The sequence below is a fragment of the Salvia hispanica genome, chromosome 2 (genome assembly GCF_023119035.1).
Source record: "Salvia hispanica cultivar TCC Black 2014 chromosome 2, UniMelb_Shisp_WGS_1.0, whole genome shotgun sequence".
NCBI lineage: Eukaryota > Viridiplantae > Streptophyta > Magnoliopsida > Lamiales > Lamiaceae > Salvia > Salvia hispanica.
This window is the reverse complement of record NC_062966.1, coordinates 9016410-9034452: the sequence shown is the minus strand read 5'-3', so window position 1 is coordinate 9034452 and position 18043 is coordinate 9016410. Positions and strand designations below refer to the sequence as shown.

The 18043-nt window shown below is 37.9% G+C and overlaps 2 protein-coding genes across 2 annotated transcripts; one reads left to right on the top strand and one right to left on the bottom strand.

Moving 5' to 3' along the window:
• The first annotated feature begins 1382 nt into the window (after nt 1-1382).
• LOC125203637 (topless-related protein 3-like) lies at nt 1383-12192 on the top strand. Its single transcript, XM_048102028.1, has 25 exons — nt 1383-1716; nt 2324-2503; nt 2637-2750; nt 3316-3474; nt 3606-3780; nt 3889-4018; nt 4148-4266; nt 4420-4555; nt 4652-4761; nt 6302-6371; nt 6450-6523; nt 6601-6696; nt 6776-6868; nt 8869-8996; nt 9130-9364; nt 9466-9633; nt 9715-9789; nt 10071-10223; nt 10294-10404; nt 10515-10694; nt 10771-10899; nt 10986-11081; nt 11223-11405; nt 11479-11654; nt 11839-12192. Exons 1-25 carry the CDS (start codon nt 1637-1639, stop codon nt 12053-12055), a joined length of 3387 nt encoding a protein of 1128 aa, XP_047957985.1. The 5' UTR covers nt 1383-1636; the 3' UTR covers nt 12056-12192.
• Nucleotides 12193-12898: 706 nt separating this feature from the next.
• Nucleotides 12899-17509, bottom strand: LOC125203639 (kinesin-like protein KIN-14I). The gene is made up of 15 exons (XM_048102029.1): nt 17303-17509; nt 17106-17211; nt 16786-16952; nt 16551-16694; nt 16177-16470; nt 16017-16085; nt 15838-15897; nt 15602-15721; nt 15442-15523; nt 15255-15350; nt 15002-15175; nt 14817-14923; nt 14394-14734; nt 13781-14315; nt 12899-13707 (listed from the first exon to the last, which is right to left on the bottom strand). The coding sequence occupies exons 2-15, from the start codon at nt 17206-17208 to the stop codon at nt 13315-13317; spliced, it is 2685 nt and encodes an 894-aa protein (XP_047957986.1). The 5' UTR covers nt 17209-17211; nt 17303-17509; the 3' UTR covers nt 12899-13314.
• Nucleotides 17510-18043: the final 534 nt, after the last annotated feature.

Genomic DNA, 18043 nt, shown 5'->3' with positions numbered 1-18043 from the left:
CATCAATCTCATAATTGATGTCACACTTTTCTTTTTAGTTTGTCCTACATAAGATGTCACATTTCACTTTTTAAAAAAAACTCTCTTTCACATTAATATAAATATACTACCTATTTCTATTTTCACCTAACACGCAAAACATCTTCTAAAATCTCGTACCATTTCTGAAGTATGCCATCTATTATGGGACAGATGAAGTATAAAAATGTCATCTAAGGCTCCTTGGGGCATTTTGGTAAAAAAACGTGCAAAAAGATAAAAACAACGTGCAAACGTTTTTAAAGACCACAGATAATATGTTCAAAATTATGGATTGCAAACGTAAAAAAGGAAAAGTCAAAGAACCATTTTTAAAGTGCCATCGATTATTAAATATGATGTGCATTGAACGAAAATATTAGAGGTAACAATTCTTGAATTTGAGTTTTACCAATACGTTATATGTGACGCATGTTATATTATTCCTTCTATGCCAATTTAGTTTAGGCTTTTTTTTATTTGGGCACAAAAAGATTAATAAATGAAATAAACGAAGATAACCTAAAATAGAATAGAGAAAGCTAGGAGAGTGAATGAAGTAAAAGTGATTTTTTATTATTTTTTTAATAAAGAAAAAGTGTTACTAAGTTGGGATATTCTAAATAAGTACTCCCTCCGTCCTAGAGAAGTTGACACACTTTCATTTTTAGTTTGTCCCACAAAAGATGTCACATTTTCCTTTTTGGAAAAAGTTCTCTCACATGAATATAAAAATTATATTTGCTCTCTCCATTTAACACACAAAACAAAACCTCCTAAAATCTCGTGCCATTTTCAAAGTATGCCAACTTCTCTAGAACGGAGGGAGTACTACTAAATTAAATTGGGATGGAGGAAGGAGTATATATGTTTGTTAGTTGACTATCTAAGATCTCATTAAAATAAATAGGATTATAAAAGAGAAACGTATGGAGTACAGTAATAAATAGTGCTGCAATAATTCCCAAAATGTGGACAAGAGAAAAATGTAATTTAGGCAATAATTCTGAATTAGGTCGTATAATCTCTGCCCTAGATTGTCCATGTTCTAAAGAGATCAAACGAGAAAATCGTTCCGAAAGTATCACGAGAACCGCGGCGATTTAATAACGTAGGATAGCGACGTCAGTAAATTCTGTAACCCAGCCCGAATATTCAACTAGGTTTAACCCCCGTTTCAAATCCGCCAACCCCTACAACTTTCCCCTCCACCTCACGAATGATAAGCTTATAGATAAGAAATCTAACATATCATATAGAAGTAAGTGATGTAATTATAAGTGAACTAGCTTATCAGTGATAAGTCAGTGGAAGAAGATAGACTCCTGCCAAACGCATCGAAGATAGCGAGGCTAAGTCTTTTTTTCCCCACCACCTCTAATTCTACTTTCTCTCTCTCCTTCCATATATACAAGTCTCATCTCTCTTTGTTTGTGTATATAACAAGTTCTATCTCTCTCTCTGTGCCTTTCCTTCTCGTCGCAGCCTGTGTTTTTAGAGAAACCCTAGAGAGGAGAAAACATTGGGAGGAGTTGTTGTGTGGAGCCATCAGAATTTGTTTTTGAGGGGTTCGATCTGTGGATTTTAGCTTTAGATTCTGCGAAATCTGAGGTCGGAAATGTCGTCGCTCAGCAGAGAGTTGGTTTTCTTAATTCTTCAGTTCCTCGAGGAGGAGAAATTCAAGGAGTCCGTTCACAAGTATATTTCTGCAGCTTTTTCTTTTTGTTTCTATTGATATTTTCCCCTTTTCTAATTTAGTATTCGTTTCCTGTTTTGAGTTATTTCTGGCATTTCGTTGGATTGTTTTCCGTCGTTATGTGCGTTTGGTCGTATATTTGGGTTGAACGTGATTAAGAACTTTTTTAATGGTGAAATGGATATGAAAGTTTTGACCTTTGTCTTGGTTATGCCTTGAATTAGAGAAAGTAGAGGAGATAAAGGTTGCAATTGGTTAGTTGATAGTACAATTTAGTAATCGAGGTTTTATTTTAGTGATGAATTTGCTGTTTTGGATTGGAAACTGAGATTTTTGCAAAATTCTCTGTTTTTACTGGATCTGAGAAGGTCTGCTACTTTATCTCTCACTGGAAAATTAAATGAACAGCTGCAGACTTTGGTAAAGAAAAAATTAATCACTACATAATACTATCGTATTGGCATCTTTTAAGGGCTCTCACTGTCCAATCTCAGATGGTATGGAGGAACGCTATCTTATGGTTGAATGAAGTGGGGCCACATTATTAGTTTTTACTGCTTTTTGTTGAGAAGTTCGGCCTTGATCATCGTATTAACTTGTCCTTTTTAGGCTTGAACAAGAATCGGGCTTTTTCTTTAACATGAAATACTTTGAGGAGAAGGTCCACGCTGGTGAATGGGATGAAGTCGAGAAGTACTTGTCTGGATTTACTAAAGTAGATGACAACAGATACTCAATGAAGATATTTTTTGAAATCCGAAAGCAGAAATATCTTGAAGCTCTTGATCGGTATATTCTTTTGACTTACCATTTTCCGGAAAATTATTAATTCATTTCTACATATGCTTTAATTGCATCGTCATGTGTTTGCTCCTTTTGCCCATACTTCTGCTTCTTACTTAGTCTTGACTGGTATCATCAGGCAAGACAAAGCGAAGGCTGTTGAGATCCTGGTGAATGACTTGAAGGTCTTCTCAACATTTAATGAAGATCTATACAAGGAAATTACTCAGTTATTGACACTTGGCAATTTCAGGTACTATGTATTCCATTAATTTTATCTGGTCATTGCACAGCTGTTTTTATTTGATGATAAATAAGACTGCTTAACCGACTAATATTATTATGCAATTATGAACGAAGGTCTAGTTTCAAATTTTATCAGATTAATTGGGGCTTTTGATTCGCTTGTGGCCTTATATCAGCAGTCACTCAGTAACTTTTAAAATCTGCTTACATTCTGATTGATGTGAATTGTGAAAAATCCATGATGCAATGCTATATTATAAATTGAAAAGTTTCTATGATGTGGTGAATTTCTGTTATAGAAGACATCGAGTTTTGTACTACTATCTCGTCTCAAGAACAATGGCTACCCTTTTGAGTTTTTTTTTTCCTTTATATTTTTGCTTTTTTAGGAAGTCAAATTGTTAGGATGTGTTTCTTGTGTTGTGCACAAAAAGGTTTGATTTATCTCTTGGATACTTCCAAGCCAAGGTCATATCACAAAGGACTGTTTTCTTCACTGCATACTTTATCCTGGCATTTATAGTGTAGATTTATTGTATTCGGTAAATCATATTAATGTGAACTATTGACAGGGAGAATGAGCAGCTTTCCAAATACGGTGACACTAAGACTGCTCGCAGCATAATGTTAATAGAACTCAAAAAGCTAATTGAAGCTAATCCTCTTTTCCGTGAAAAGCTTGGTTTTCCTACTTTGAAGTCATCTAGATTGAGAACACTTATTAACCAAAGGTATAATTCTCATTGCTTGCTACTTTAGAACGTAATATATTGATTCATAAATCGGTCTTAGTATAATCCACTGGTTCTGTTGACATTTTATTGATCGCCTCAAATTTGCACTCTGATTGTCATTCATGCAGTTTGAATTGGCAGCACCAACTCTGTAAGAATCCTAGGCCAAATCCAGATATTAAGACTTTATTCAATGACCATACATGCAGTCCCCCAAATGGGGCTCTTGCACCTACTCCTGTTAATCTCCCCACACCTGCAGTTGCAAAGCCTGCTGCATACACATCTCTTGGAGCTCATGGGGTATAAGTGCTTACCTCTTTATACATTCATTATCTGACCTTGTCTGGTATTAGAGTATGTCTGCTATTGGGTTACGTAAATTGTAACATCTCTGTTTTATGTTGGCAGCCATTCCCACCTACTGCAGCTGCAGCCAATGCTAATGCCTTAGCTGGTTGGATGGTAAATGCCGCTGCATCTTCATCTGTTCAAGCAGCTGTTGTTACAGCTTCTTCCTTGCCTGTCCCACCCAATCAAGGTAATGGTTAAGAAGCTCATTTTCTCTGAGATGCTGGTAGAATATATATTTTTGTTCATATGATTTTATTTCTTAACTATGAGTAGGTTTTCCTGCAATAGTGTTGATGTCTTTTGCAATTTTATGTAGTTTCAATTTTAAAGCGCCCAATTACTCCCCCAGCAACTCTTGGTATGATGGTTGAATACCCAAATGCTGATCACGAGCAACTTATGAAGCGTTTGCGTCCTGCACAGTCAGTTGAAGAGGTAATTTTGCTCATTGTTGAATGGAACTGATTTCATAAAATTAAGTCATGTTTTCATCACATGCTAATTATTCTTGTATGTTAATGTTGCTATTATGTTTGACAAGAATAAGCCATTTTCTTTCTGTCAATGCTGACTGTTCTTTTATTATAGGTCACATATCCTACAATTCGTCAGCAGGCATCTTGGTCTCTGGATGATTTGCCAAGAACTGTGGCCTTTACACTGCATCAGGGATCTGCCGTAACAAGCATGGACTTTCATCCATCACACCAAACATTACTTCTTGGTATAATTATCTTCTTTTAGATATAATCAGTTTCCTATTTACTATCACATGTTCATTTTCTTAATTTAATCTTGAATGTGGGATGTCCCTTAACAGTGGGCTGCAATAGTGGTGAAATAACTCTTTGGGAAGCCGGAATAAGAGAGAAGTTATGTTCAAAGCCATTCAAGATTTGGGAGATGCAAGCTTGCACATTAACTTTCCAGGTTTATATTTTTTCTTCCAGAGTTGCATTTAGCATGTCCATGTATTAGTTTTTTACCTTGTTTGTAGTTAATCTCCATATTTATCATACAAGCAGTTTATTTGGTAAAAATTGAAGGTTTTTTTCTGTTTTGGGGTGAAAATAAAATATAGATTCCCCAATGGATAATATTTTTTGGGACTTATATATATATATGGCAAACACACATCTCCTCAATGCGTTTTCAATTTTGGAGTAACGCCTTCGTGAAATGCGTGATTCAAAAACGCATGCAATGAATGCGTACTAGTGAAAATATATGTTGTATTCCAGATTTCTTACAGACAGAGACAGTAAGCCATCAAATTGCGAAATGAATGAATACATGTAGTTATCTCAATTTTTAAGCAATCATTTCTTTTCTTGAAGAAAGTGACCTGCCCCACATAGGTTTCGGGCCTTTGGCAGATGCAGTCTCTAGCAAGCAAATTAGATAAACTACGTGTAATTGTAACAAATTATATGAAGTATCATAAATTTCAATAAACTGGATACAATGGATTTCTTGACACATATATATATACTCCCTCCCTCCGGCATTAGGAGTACCGGTTTGCCATTTTAGTCCGCTGCGATTAAGAGCTGTACAGTCCTTTTATGATTTAATTTTTTGTATATATTGATTTATTATAGTATATAAGAATTTTAAGATTAAAAAATATATGCATACAATTTCAATTATTTTATTCAAACTCGATCAGCCTGTTGGGCTAGCCCGAAACCCCGAAGGTTTAGAGATAGGGTTGCGAATTTCTAACCTGATAAAATTTCAGCCTGAATATCCCACATTCGAATAACCCAGAATCCAAGTAGGAGTTTTAATCCTGTCCACTCACTTTAAGATATAATAGTCATTGATTGGTCTTGGTTATGCACTAAAATGTTATTTGCACTTTAACATGACCCTACATTATTAAATCTCTAAATTATCTTTTATATTCTAATAAGATGGATAAGGAGTCAAATTTTGTTAGAATAAACATTTTTGGAATAACAATGGATAAGTGAGATGGTACATCATATCACACTATTTCATTAAATTAAATTAAATGTAATACAAATAAAGTATATGACATGAAGGGGATGATGACATCTAAGAATCATGATGACACCTAGAACCTATGTATCAGATTACACATAAGGCACATCACTTTATCCAATTGAGAAATGGTTGGTTAAGAAATCCAGAACGATGCATATTGGGTATTAAGTTCTGAATTTGTTATGCGCTAGTTACGCATTCATTACATGTGTTTTGAATCACGCATGTCACGAATGTGTTACTCCAAAATTGAAAAACACATTGTGGAGACGCGTATTTGCCATATACTAAGTCCAAAAAATATATATTACCCATTCAAGAATCTATATTTGTTTATCACCCCTAAACAGAAAAAAATACAAAAATTGAAAGTAGGTTCTACTCTGCTAGAATTTGTCGGTATTCACTGTATGCTTTGTGAAACCGTTACCATTCCTTTACAAACCGAACTTCTGAATAGGCTTCTGCTGCCAAGGATGCACCATTTTCTGTGAGCCGCGTTACTTGGAGTCCAGATGGGAGTTTCTGTGGTATAATTGTGTATTACTCTCTTTGAGTTGGTGTCTGTGATTTTGTTACCAAATCAAGTAATATATCTCATGTTTCAGGAGCTGCATTTTCCAAGCACTTAATCCATTTATATGCATATACGGGGCCAAATGATTTACGCCAGCATTTGGAGGTATGATCTGCTTTTGTACTTGTTAATTAGTGGTGAAAGTCGAGAAACAAGGTTCTCACAGTTAATTTGTTATGTAGATCGATGCTCACTCAGGAGGAGTCAATGACATTGCTTTTGCTCATCCAAATAAGCAACTGTGTGTGGTGACTTGTGGGGATGACAAGCTTATAAAGGTAAGTAACTTTTTTTTTGCTTCTGAAATATATTTTTAGATTCTTGCTGCAGAACAACTGACGGAGAGTGATGTTGCAGGTGTGGGATTTGACAGGAAGAAAGCTTTTCAACTTTGAGGGCCATGAAGCACCTGTTTATTCAATTTGCCCTCATCAGAAAGAGAATATTCAGGTACAGTTGCAAATTGTGCATGATGATGCTTTATTTGGTGGAATATACGTGCAGAGATTTTAGATTTACTGTGGTTCTTAAAGCTCTTAAGTTAGCATCCAAAGAAACACTTCTTGAGGACTGATGCTGGTAGGAACTTTGTACTTTACTACACTAATTTTTCCCTTACTGTTCCAGAATGGTTGTGATATCATTGCTTGATGATTGAATTATTGGGTAGTTATTTGAAGTTAATGGGGAGTTAATTGGTGATTATATCAGGTAGTAGTTATTATTCTAGTTATTGCAATTCTTGCATTTATTTCCTTGTTGGTATATATTGTTGGGGCATGCAAATCATCCCACATCATGGAATAAATAAAGTTGCAAACAATATTTAAGTTCTACCCCAACTTCAACAGTATAGGGCCCTTTGGGGAATGACCTAAGAATAAACCCGTGAGGGTTTGATCAAAAGTAGACAATATCATACTCCCTCCGTCCCATTCAAGATGTCCATATTTCCTTTTTAGTTTGTCCCACTCAAGATGTCCACTTTCCATATTTGAAAACAAATTCATCTCATCTCTCATTAAAATATTCAATTACCTTTTTCACTCAACTTTATCATACTTAACTACTCCACCGAAAATCCCGTGCCATTCAAGAATGTGGGCATCTTGAATGGGACAGAGGGAGTACTAATGTTGAATTCGGATGTGCATCTTCGAATCCTCACGTGTAGGTACCTTGAGTTTGAGAGGGTTGTGAAGTCTTGAGTTTAGTTTAAGGACAATTATTTACTGTAGGGCCTCGTAAGAGGATTGCCATTGTCTTTACACGGCAAAATTCGAATATGGGATGAGTTTGGAATATCGGTTCCGTGAATTAGAACTTTTTTTTTTTTGCTTTCTAAAAATGGTAAAAATGCCAAGTGGAACTTTTTTTTTCGCTTTCTAAGAATGGTAAAAATGCCAATGGCGTGTTTGAAAACGCCAATCACGACGACGTGTTTAAACACACATTGGCGTTTTTCTGATTACATTTATAATGTCTTAGTTATAACAAATGAAATGTGTAACTCAGTGGTAAGGAGCCTTTGTGTAAAGCTTGAGACCAACGTTCGAATCCTACTATTAACATTTGCCAATTTCTTGCGTTTTTTTCATTTTTTCCACTTTTGAAAATAGTGGAGTGTATTCATTATTTATTAGCTAATATTATTTTATATTAAATACATTGATAAATTTATCGATTTTTCACACATAATTACTTATTTTATTATAGTCCATATATAAAAATTAAATCAATAAAGTAATGAGATATAATAAAAAACACAAAGAAGTTTTAAAAAAAATACTACTAACATTTAAAATAATCGAACACAGGTCAACAGTTTTGCACATTGGCTTGAAGCCACCGAGCTACTATTATTTAAAATGTAGGCACCAATCTGATTGGCGTGTTTAAACGCCCCAATGAGATTGGCGTTTTTCCCTATTATTAAATGCCACAAAAGAGGTTCCCTTTAAGGAATCTCTTTTCCAAGTTCACACTTCACCCCATTTTTTTTTCATCTTTTCAGTTCCTATATTTATTTCTGGTCATATTTCTATTTGTGTGTTTCCCTTTTAATTGCTGTTGTGTGGCATGCTTCTTATGTGGACATATTAGCAAGTGCATTTAGTTGTGTTGTCTTTCACTCTATATCAGGTTGATCCTTGCAGCAGTCCCTGCTGATTTGCTCCCCTCTTATTAGAGGATCAGAAGGATTAAAAAAAGTCTTGCTATTGTTTTGAACCCTTCTGGGTTTGGTTCACTTTTCAACCATTACGACATTCTTTTGTATAACTAACAAGATATTTTAGTGGAGCAGCATAATTATGTCAGTTAAAAGTTACTCCATTTTTGTTATAATTCCGAGTTGTGAATCACAGCATGACTTCTCTGATTTTACCAATTCTTATGAGATAACATTCTTCAGTGTAAAGTTATCATCTATTTCTGCTCTATGCTCGCAGTTTATTTTCTCAACTGCTGTTGATGGAAAAATCAAAGCTTGGCTTTATGATAACATGGGATCCAGAGTTGACTATGATGCTCCTGGGCATTGGTGTACCACTATGCTATATAGTGCAGATGGGGGCAGGTGATATGTTTACCTCTTGCTGCTTAGCTATGCTCTGTTAAGTTATGCCAGGAGAGGGTTTATAGATTCCCTTGTTGCTTCTTTTGTTTCTCATATTTTGCAGTAAATTTAATGGAACATTACTCCTTTTCAGGTTGTTCTCCTGTGGAGCCGGGAAAGATGGGGACGCTCATCTGGTCGAGTGGAATGAAAGTGAAGGGGCAATAAAAAGAACTTATACTGGATTTAGAAAGAAGTGTGGTGGTGTTCTGCAATTTGATACTACACAGAATCATTTTCTTGCTGTAGGTGAAGATAGCCAGATAAAGTTCTGGGACATGGATAACATCAACGTACTTACAACTACGGATGCAGATGGTGGTATTCCGGTGAGTCTTTATGTGTTGTCAGGCCACCTGAATGCTGAAATTGTGTAATTTTATTTGATAAGCCCGGTAATATAATGTCGAAATATTGCTGGTTCATGCAGAGTCTTCCACGCTTGAGATTTAATAAGGAAGGCAATCTGCTTGCTGTTACTACTACTGACAATGGAATCAAGATACTAGCGAATGCTACTGGTATGAGATCCTTGAGAACAGTTGAAGCCCCACCTTTTGAGGCATTAAGATCTCCTCTGGAAGCTGCAGCTATTAAGGTGTCTTTCGTGAGTCCATATTCTTCCTGATCTTTAGCTTGTTGACAGTTTTGTGTGACAGTCTTCTATTGTATTGAGCAGGCTTCAGGATCTGCTGTTCCAAGTGTCGCTCCTAAAGTGGAAAGAAGCTCTCCTGTTAGGCCATCTCTCATCCTTGTATGTCATTGTTTAATTCTTTTTTGGGTTGTTTAAGATTTTACTTGGCATAACTATATATTCACTAATTCAAATATATTTCTTCCTTTTGATTAAGCAAACATATACTGTCAATCCATGTATTCATTATTATTTGTCAGAGTCATCCATTCCATTGATTGCTTAAGGTCAATGCAGAATAATTTCAACCCCTTTACTCTAAACGACATTATTATGTATCCATTACTCCACATGGTTCATACTCTATGGTTAATATTGCAACTTATGGGCTTTTGTTTCAGAACGGTGTAGATTCCATGGCTAGAAGTGTGGAAAAGCCTAGAGCTTTGGATGATGTTAATGATAAGATGAAACCTGTGCAGTTAACTGAAATCATGGATCCTGCTCATTGCCGCATGGTCACCATGCCGGATAGCGCCGATGCTACCAACAAGGTACCTAGTACACCCGGACTTCTTGTTTATTTGTCCAGCACATGATGCATTAACTGTAATTTTGTTGTAGGTTGCTCGGCTCCTTTATACAAATTCTGGTGTTGGTATATTGGCCCTTGGATCAAATGGCATCCAAAAGCTTTGGAAGTGGGTCCGCAATGAGCAAAACCCAAGTGGAAAGGTAACAGAATTGATATTATATTAGCTTAGTGTCATTTTTGTGTACTTATACTTATGCCTCTTGGATTGTTTCATGGAATGATATCTGAATTTTTATTTTATTTTTGTAAGGCCACTGCCAGTGTTGTTCCTCAACATTGGCAACCAAACAGTGGTCTTCTTATGACTAATGACATCACAGGCGTTAACCTTGAGGAAGCTGTTCCATGCATTGCTCTCTCAAAGAATGACTCCTATGTAATGTCAGCTGCTGGTGGAAAAGTTTCGTTGTTCAATATGATGACATTCAAAGTAAGTAATGTTCATCAGGACCTGTTTACTTAGAGTAGGTCTCTAGTTTTTGTAAGCAATAAATATTTCTCCACAGGTGATGACAACATTTATGCCACCACCACCTGCTTCCACTTTCTTGGCGTTCCACCCACAAGATAACAACATAATAGCAATTGGAATGGAGGACTCAACCATCCACATCTACAATGTGAGAGTTGATGAGGTAATTATTTGACCCTCTTCAGTGAAATATTTGGATCTGCACTCCTAAGCTGCTACTACTAATTACATTGACCGGAAACATAACAGGTGAAATCAAAACTGAAAGGCCATCAGAAGCGCATTACTGGATTAGCTTTTTCTACTACCCTAAACATATTGGTGTCTTCTGGTGCTGATGCTCAAGTAAGTCATGTTCTTTGTTTATTTATAGTGCTTGATATTTCTGTTGTTATTGCAGGAGAGAAATAAAAACATCTTTTGCTGGATTTGAGGGTATTAAGTTTGGGTTTCTTCCTTCCCTGACAAATTGCCTATTGCGTGCAGCTTTGCACATGGAGCATTGACACGTGGGAGAAGAGAAAGGCGGTTCCAATACAACTTCCTGCGGGTAAAGCACCTACTGGTGACACCCGAGTGCAGTTCCACTCGGACCAAGTTCGCTTGCTTGTAGCCCACGAAACTCAGTTAGCAATATATGATGCTTCCAAGATGGAACGCGTACGCCAGGTAAGTACCATGTCAACTCGTTTGTCTTTTCAACCACTTCTTGTGTGTAGCTGATTGCTTCTTTCTGCTGTAGTGGGTCCCACAAGATGCCCTTTCTGCTCCTATATCCTGTGCAGCATACTCATGTAACAGTCAGCTTGTTTTTGCTTCCTTTATTGATGGGAACGTTGGAGTATTTGACGCCGATACATTGAGATTAAGATGCCGAGTTGCTCCCACTGCATATTTGTCCCAATCAGCAATAAATGGGTAAGAACATGGCCTATATCCTTAAATGCTTATGTCCTCATCATTTTGTTCTTTGCATTTGTCTTTTCTCATGTTTTGTATTTTCACATAAAGATGCACACTTTGGGGTTGGATTTCCTGGATTACATTTCATATGTTGCACTGAACTCTCTCTCTCTCCGACCGTGTTTATTTCATGTTCCAGAAGCCAAGCTGTATCTCCGGTGGTGGTGGCAGCTCATCCTCAGGAAGCAAACCAATTCGCTGTTGGATTGACAGATGGGTCTGTTAAAGTGATAGAACCGACAGAATCCGATGGAAAGTGGGGTGTATCACCTCCTGCAGACAATGGAGTACTAAACGGCAGGACTGGTTCATCGTCCACAGCTAGCAACCATGCAGCCGATCAGATCCAAAGATGATTTTTCTTCTTTTTCCTTTGATTCTACATTCATCATGTGTATCTTATTAGTGTAGTTTGTAGGTATTCAGTCACCCTTGTTAGTATCCTCATTAATTCCAGAATTGACATGGTTAGATATGATCATATTGTGTGCAATATCTGTGTGATCAGAGCAGTCTGAAATTAAACTATTTAATCATTTAATATTTGTGAAAATTGTCATGTAAAAGAGCCGCATTGTTTCTGTTGTGCTGAAGATGGGAGAGATGAAGCACATATCAATTCCCTAAGTTTGCTGCCAGATTACTCTTCCAGCAAAGCAAAGGAAAGCTCAGGTGAGTTATGATATTTACATTTTGGACTCGAGGAACGATAGAGCTAGGTTCGTTTCATATTTTATGACAAGCATCCATTTAGTTTAGAAGCTAACAATTTCAGCCTTGTAAGTATACCAATATTTATTACATCCTCTTTTAAGTTCCATGAGTTTTGTTGGAAAATACTACCATTGTTTACCTGGATCTTACGTTGGTGGGATGGATAAAAATATCAAAGTAATATAGGTTAATTTGTCATGTACTCCACTTTATATGGAGTGATTAAACAAATGCATCGCCCATGAATTTTCAAATGTTGGAAAATCTGGTGGGTTTGGACCTGCGACATAAAGAAACTGAAATGTTATGAATGAAGTTGATATATGTTGTCTTCTGTTGACATTTATAATGTAGGTTGTTAATACAGCTGTCAAGTCAATTTAAGATAGTTATTAACTGATCATAGCCGCACTATGCAAGTTTATCAAAATATAAAATAAGATAGAATAAAGATGAAATATCTGGGTCAGTGACATGACGTAGATTGAAGGAATGACTATTCACATGGTATGATCGTCCGCACATTAACAATAATGAAACATTCAAAATTCTTGTGTATAATTACATACAGAGTCTATAGTAAAGGAGTAGTTACAAGCGAATGCTTCAGTTGTGTGCAACAAGAGTGATAGAAATGAAGAGCTATTTCTCACTATGCAAATCTCCCAAGCAACTTCTACAAGTTGAAAATGGACATGGAAGAAGTATAATACTTTGTTGATGATGCCCTTTTCCAAAAATGTGAAAAGGAATAAAAAACTTGATCTTCTTCGCTTCTCTCATTATGTATGAATAATATATCTGAAAACAGCCAGCAAGAATATAGTTAACTCATAAGCTCAGCTTCATTGTTGATTGTTGAATGTTGATGTTGATGTTGATGTTGATGTTGCTGTTGCCTTCACTTCCCACCAGCCGTCTTTCGCCTCACCAGAGACGAAGAAGATGTTGACACTGGCCTCGCAGCTTTGTTCATCCCTCCAACTCTTCCACTTGGCTGAGGAATCTGGCTCCTTGTCTCTTGCGTCTTCACCACCTTCGTTGTCGGCCGTTTCAGCTTTGATGCTGCAAGGCTAGTGGTTTTCACCTGGTAATCTTGCTCAGCTTCCAAATCAGAATCGTCTAGGCTTTGTGCTGCTATCTTGGTGGATGCCACGGGGCTTCGCTTGTTGTCGAAGAGCACCTCCGGAGACATCCTTTGGCTGCTGCTACGCGACACGGTCTTCACCGCCTCCTGAATCGTCGGCCACGAGTCCTGACTCTCAAAACTCTGCCTCCTTGAAGAAGAGTTGCTCTGTTCATGCACACCATTTCCACTTTTTATTCAAAAAACAAACAAAGTTGGTGTAGAATTGATGTTTTGTTACCTCTGTCTTGTAAGAGTGGGAGGGAGAAGATACAGATACACTGGATGTAGGGCTTCCCATGTAGACAGCAGCTCCTTCCTTTCGAGCCAGGGCGGCTCTCAGCATCGCTATCTGTTCCTTGAGCTCCTTGACATCAGGAGCGGAGGTGTCCTTGTTGGACTTAGCCGCGCCAAGCTCCACAGTGGAGACGCGCTCTGCGAATTTGAGAGTGCTGAGTGTCTCCCCGAGGGCTTCGTACTCGGGGCTGATGTGGACGAACATGAGAGTCTTGGCCTGCCCTCCGAGAGAATCCTGTAGCAGCTGCGTGAGCTTGCTGTTGCGGTAGGGAACATGACCGTTCTTCTGAGCTAGAGCAGCAATCACGTCTCCTAGAGCAGATAGCGATCGGTTTATGTGCTGAGCCTCCTTCAACCTATCTCCAACTGCGTCTGTTTTGTCGCATCTCTCGCTCCCAGCCAGGTCCACCAGATGCATGCACCCGCGCAGGGTTGCACCCGAGGTTAAGTCCTTGCCTTGCACGTGAACCGTCAGGCAACTGACAACAACAACAACGTTACCTCCACTTTCAGTTCCGGATTAACAAAAAATATATAACACATAGCATGGGATGTACCTGTGGGAGCGGCTGGAGCGCTCGTTCATGGAGGTAGATCCCACTGCGCGGTTCTTGTGGCCAAGGTTCATGAGGTCTATGACGTCGGATGTTGAGGCGACATTCACCAGATTCGCATTGGGCACGTTGATGCCATTGGAGGAATTGTTGCGGATCTCCAATCTCTTGTTGCTACCATCTGTCACAAGGAGATCTCGGACCTGCTCGTTGTAGATTTCCATCATTTGAACCGAGATGCTGTAAGCAATCGCGTCTTTCCTCTCCTCTGAGATTTCAAATAAATCGCTCAATGCTCTGTAGTTTACACCAAGGCTTTCTTTTGTCAGCTCCTTCGGCCCCGTCTGCAGATAACAAAAAAAGTGTGTGTGAAATATAGCAACAACACACACGCCTTCATTAGCCCCTCGCGTTTGGGTTTCTCACCATTGTGTAGGTCTTTCCCGATCCAGTTTGGCCATAAGCAAATATGCAGACATTGTATCCGTCAAGGACTGACCGGATAAGTGGCTGAGTATCTGCAAATACTTCTTCTGCACAAACAGAAACATAAACTTGTTCACTTCTCAAGAACTAGACTCGTATGTCAGAATAGGATCGACGTTACATACCTTGAGTTGAGTTTGGACCAAAGGCCTTGCTAAAACTGAATGTTTTCTTCCCTTTCCCATGCTTTCCGCTTGTTTGGATAGTGAGTGAGTTGTCAACTACATTGTCGAGTATGTTCAAGCCATTGCTCTGCCCTGGTATGAAAGGGCGCACGCGGCAGTACACTCTGATGTTTCCTGTTGCATTCAAGTAACATTCAACAAAACCTTTAATTCAATGAAGAAATACAGATGTACATAAAGAGCTCTCCTTCACCTTTGAGGTCTTGCACTTGATTGTACAGCTTCCGATTCTCTTCAAGAACCTTCTGGTATCCAGAAGCTAGGTTAGCTAGGCGTACGACTTGTTCACCTAAACCAAAAACCGAAAACCAAACTTGAAGTCATAGAGAGTCTTGTTATGTCTCAATCTTTGTTGTATAACGAGGGATCTGCGTCTGTACCTAGACTATCAACATCTTCTTGATACTTGAGCTGCAGCACGTTCATGCCTTGTTTTGTCGAGTTGAGGATCTTCCTTAGTTCCTACAAGGTTGTGAGATCGGCTTCGTATAAGCTGTCAATCCAAAGATGAAGAACACTAGTTTTTGACAGATGACCTACCTCTACAGTCCTGTGCTGGAGATCAATGAAATCTTGTTGCTTCAAAGGAAGGTTTTCAGAAGCCTCATTGCAGAAATCTTTCCCAGCTCCACTGTCTGCTTTTCTTACATTTGACGTCGCCTTGCATCAAGAAACAACACAAATCATTGCAATGTAATGAAGATCTAAAAACTCAATTTGAAATGTGGGTTGAGATACATATAGTATTATTAGCTTTAAACCTAAAGCTATCAGACCTCAATCTCCGAACTCATGCACGAGGTTGAGTCGCTCTCGTCATGTGGAGCTGCTCCAACCTGCCAAATGTCTCATTTTAGTCTTTGATTATTACAAAGGTATGTTTCCTCTCTCCTGTTTCAACAAGTATTGTGACTAAACATCCAATTAATCCAAACTCAGCAGATATTAGGCTTACCACTTTAGTTTGTCTTTCCAGCCTGCGCTCGAACTCTTTCTTAACTCTACTTATAATACTCTCCACAATCTGTTCGTCGCAACGAAACAAGACACCAAAAAGAGAATTAGCAAGCTGCAAAAAGGACAGAGGTTGGATATGTTATCACATCATCACTCACAATAGGGATTTCCTCTGCACTCTTATCAGAGAGAAGCTCGCACACAAGCTTTTGCAACGAAGGAGATACATTGTCATCTGTGATACTACTACTATCACCAGCTGAAGAAGAGTTCCTTGACAGAAAGCTGAGGAACATATCAGAATTTTTTCTGCCTTGATGAGGCTTGGATACAGAATTGCAAGGCGTCGCGTTTCCACTGAACTTCCAGACCCCATGGCCACCGCACTGCTTCCACTCATGGTATGATTTGAGGGCAATAATGCAGTTCACAATCCGGAATGACTTCCCTCCCTAGCAATCCATCACTACTTGTTAACTACTATGTTGCATCATATATTCAGTCGTAATTTTATTCGTTGGAACGTACATACTTGTTCCAAATCCGAGACTTCAAAAGTGGGAATCCCCATCTCCTGTATGGCTAAAAGGAAGTTCCTCACATTTTCAAAGTATTGGAAAGCAGTGAGGGCAGCACCATCAGGAATCATGACACTATCAACAGGTGCTTCAACTACCTAAACCATTACCAACATCAACATACAATTTTAAAATAAGAAGCAAAATTCTTTTAATTAAAGTAATAGTATAAAGAAAAATTAGGCATACTTTAGGGACAGAAGCTGGCTGGATCTTGTTAAGAACAGTGCAAAGAATAATGCCACTTCTCAATCCAATTCTAAAGTCTTCCTCAGAAGGCTCTGCAGGCAAATCTTTCCCTAAAACTATCCCTACCATCTTCCTCAGCCATCCCGCGGCCTCGTATCTTTTCAATGCTGCATTAACATACAAAACAAGACCACCAATATTTCCAGATCACACATGGCTTAAGCAGGGTTCAAGAAATTTTGAAAGAAGAAAGAAAAGTGCATTTTTCAACAATAAATGATCAAGTTTAGTCAAGCAAGGTTAAGAAAGATGGATTATACAAGCTTCCTGAGCTCTTCTTGAGGTGAAATTATCGGCTTCGCAGAGTCGCTTCCCTTGCTGCTGGAGGACATCTTCCACCAATGACGCCACATTGAATTCCATTTGCTGCAAATTATCAGAATCAAAATTTGCATGGTTTTTTATTAGTGTGCATGCATTTAGCATTTGGAAATTGGAAATAAATGTAGATATATACCGTTGTTGAATTAAGTGTATCTCAATCTGAATCTGTAGTTAAGATTTGGAAAGTGTGGAGCACATATTAGGTGAATGGGTGAGAGAGATATGAATGTCTGGTCTGGTGTGTATATCTCTCTCTCTCTCTCTCTTTCTCTTGGAATTAAGAAGAAGAAAGGGAGAGAAAGATAGGGAATGCAGGGTGAGTTATATAGTATTGGAATATGAAGAAAGTTGAAGGAGAAAACCTAAAGAAAAAAAATGAGAAATGGAAGTGAAAATGATGATGAGTGCAGAATATTAATATTAGTGGCCATCCATGGATTCTTCTTCTACTCCTCTCCTTTTTCTCCTTCAGTTATTACACGTTGCCGAAAGCCTCGCCTTCCTCAGCTTCTTATTCTTTTCTATATATTATCATTACAATTGCATTTTTTAACTCATTATTTTAATTAATGAGAAAAGTATTAATATATTTTTGTATCATAAAGTAGTAGTAGTATTTTGGCGTATAGATCGTGTTAAGCTCTTCAACACAACAACATGAGTATATTTTACATTATTAATAAAAATATTAAGTACTATTCCCTCCGGTCCAAGCGAGACATTTTTATTTTAACACAATAATTTAGGTAGTGGTATTTAGTGAATTAAATTATTAATAGTAATGTAAGAGAAAAAGAGAGAATAAAGTAAGAGCGAAAGAGAATAAAGTAGGAGAGATAAGAAGATTAAGTATAAGAGAATGAGTGAGTTAATT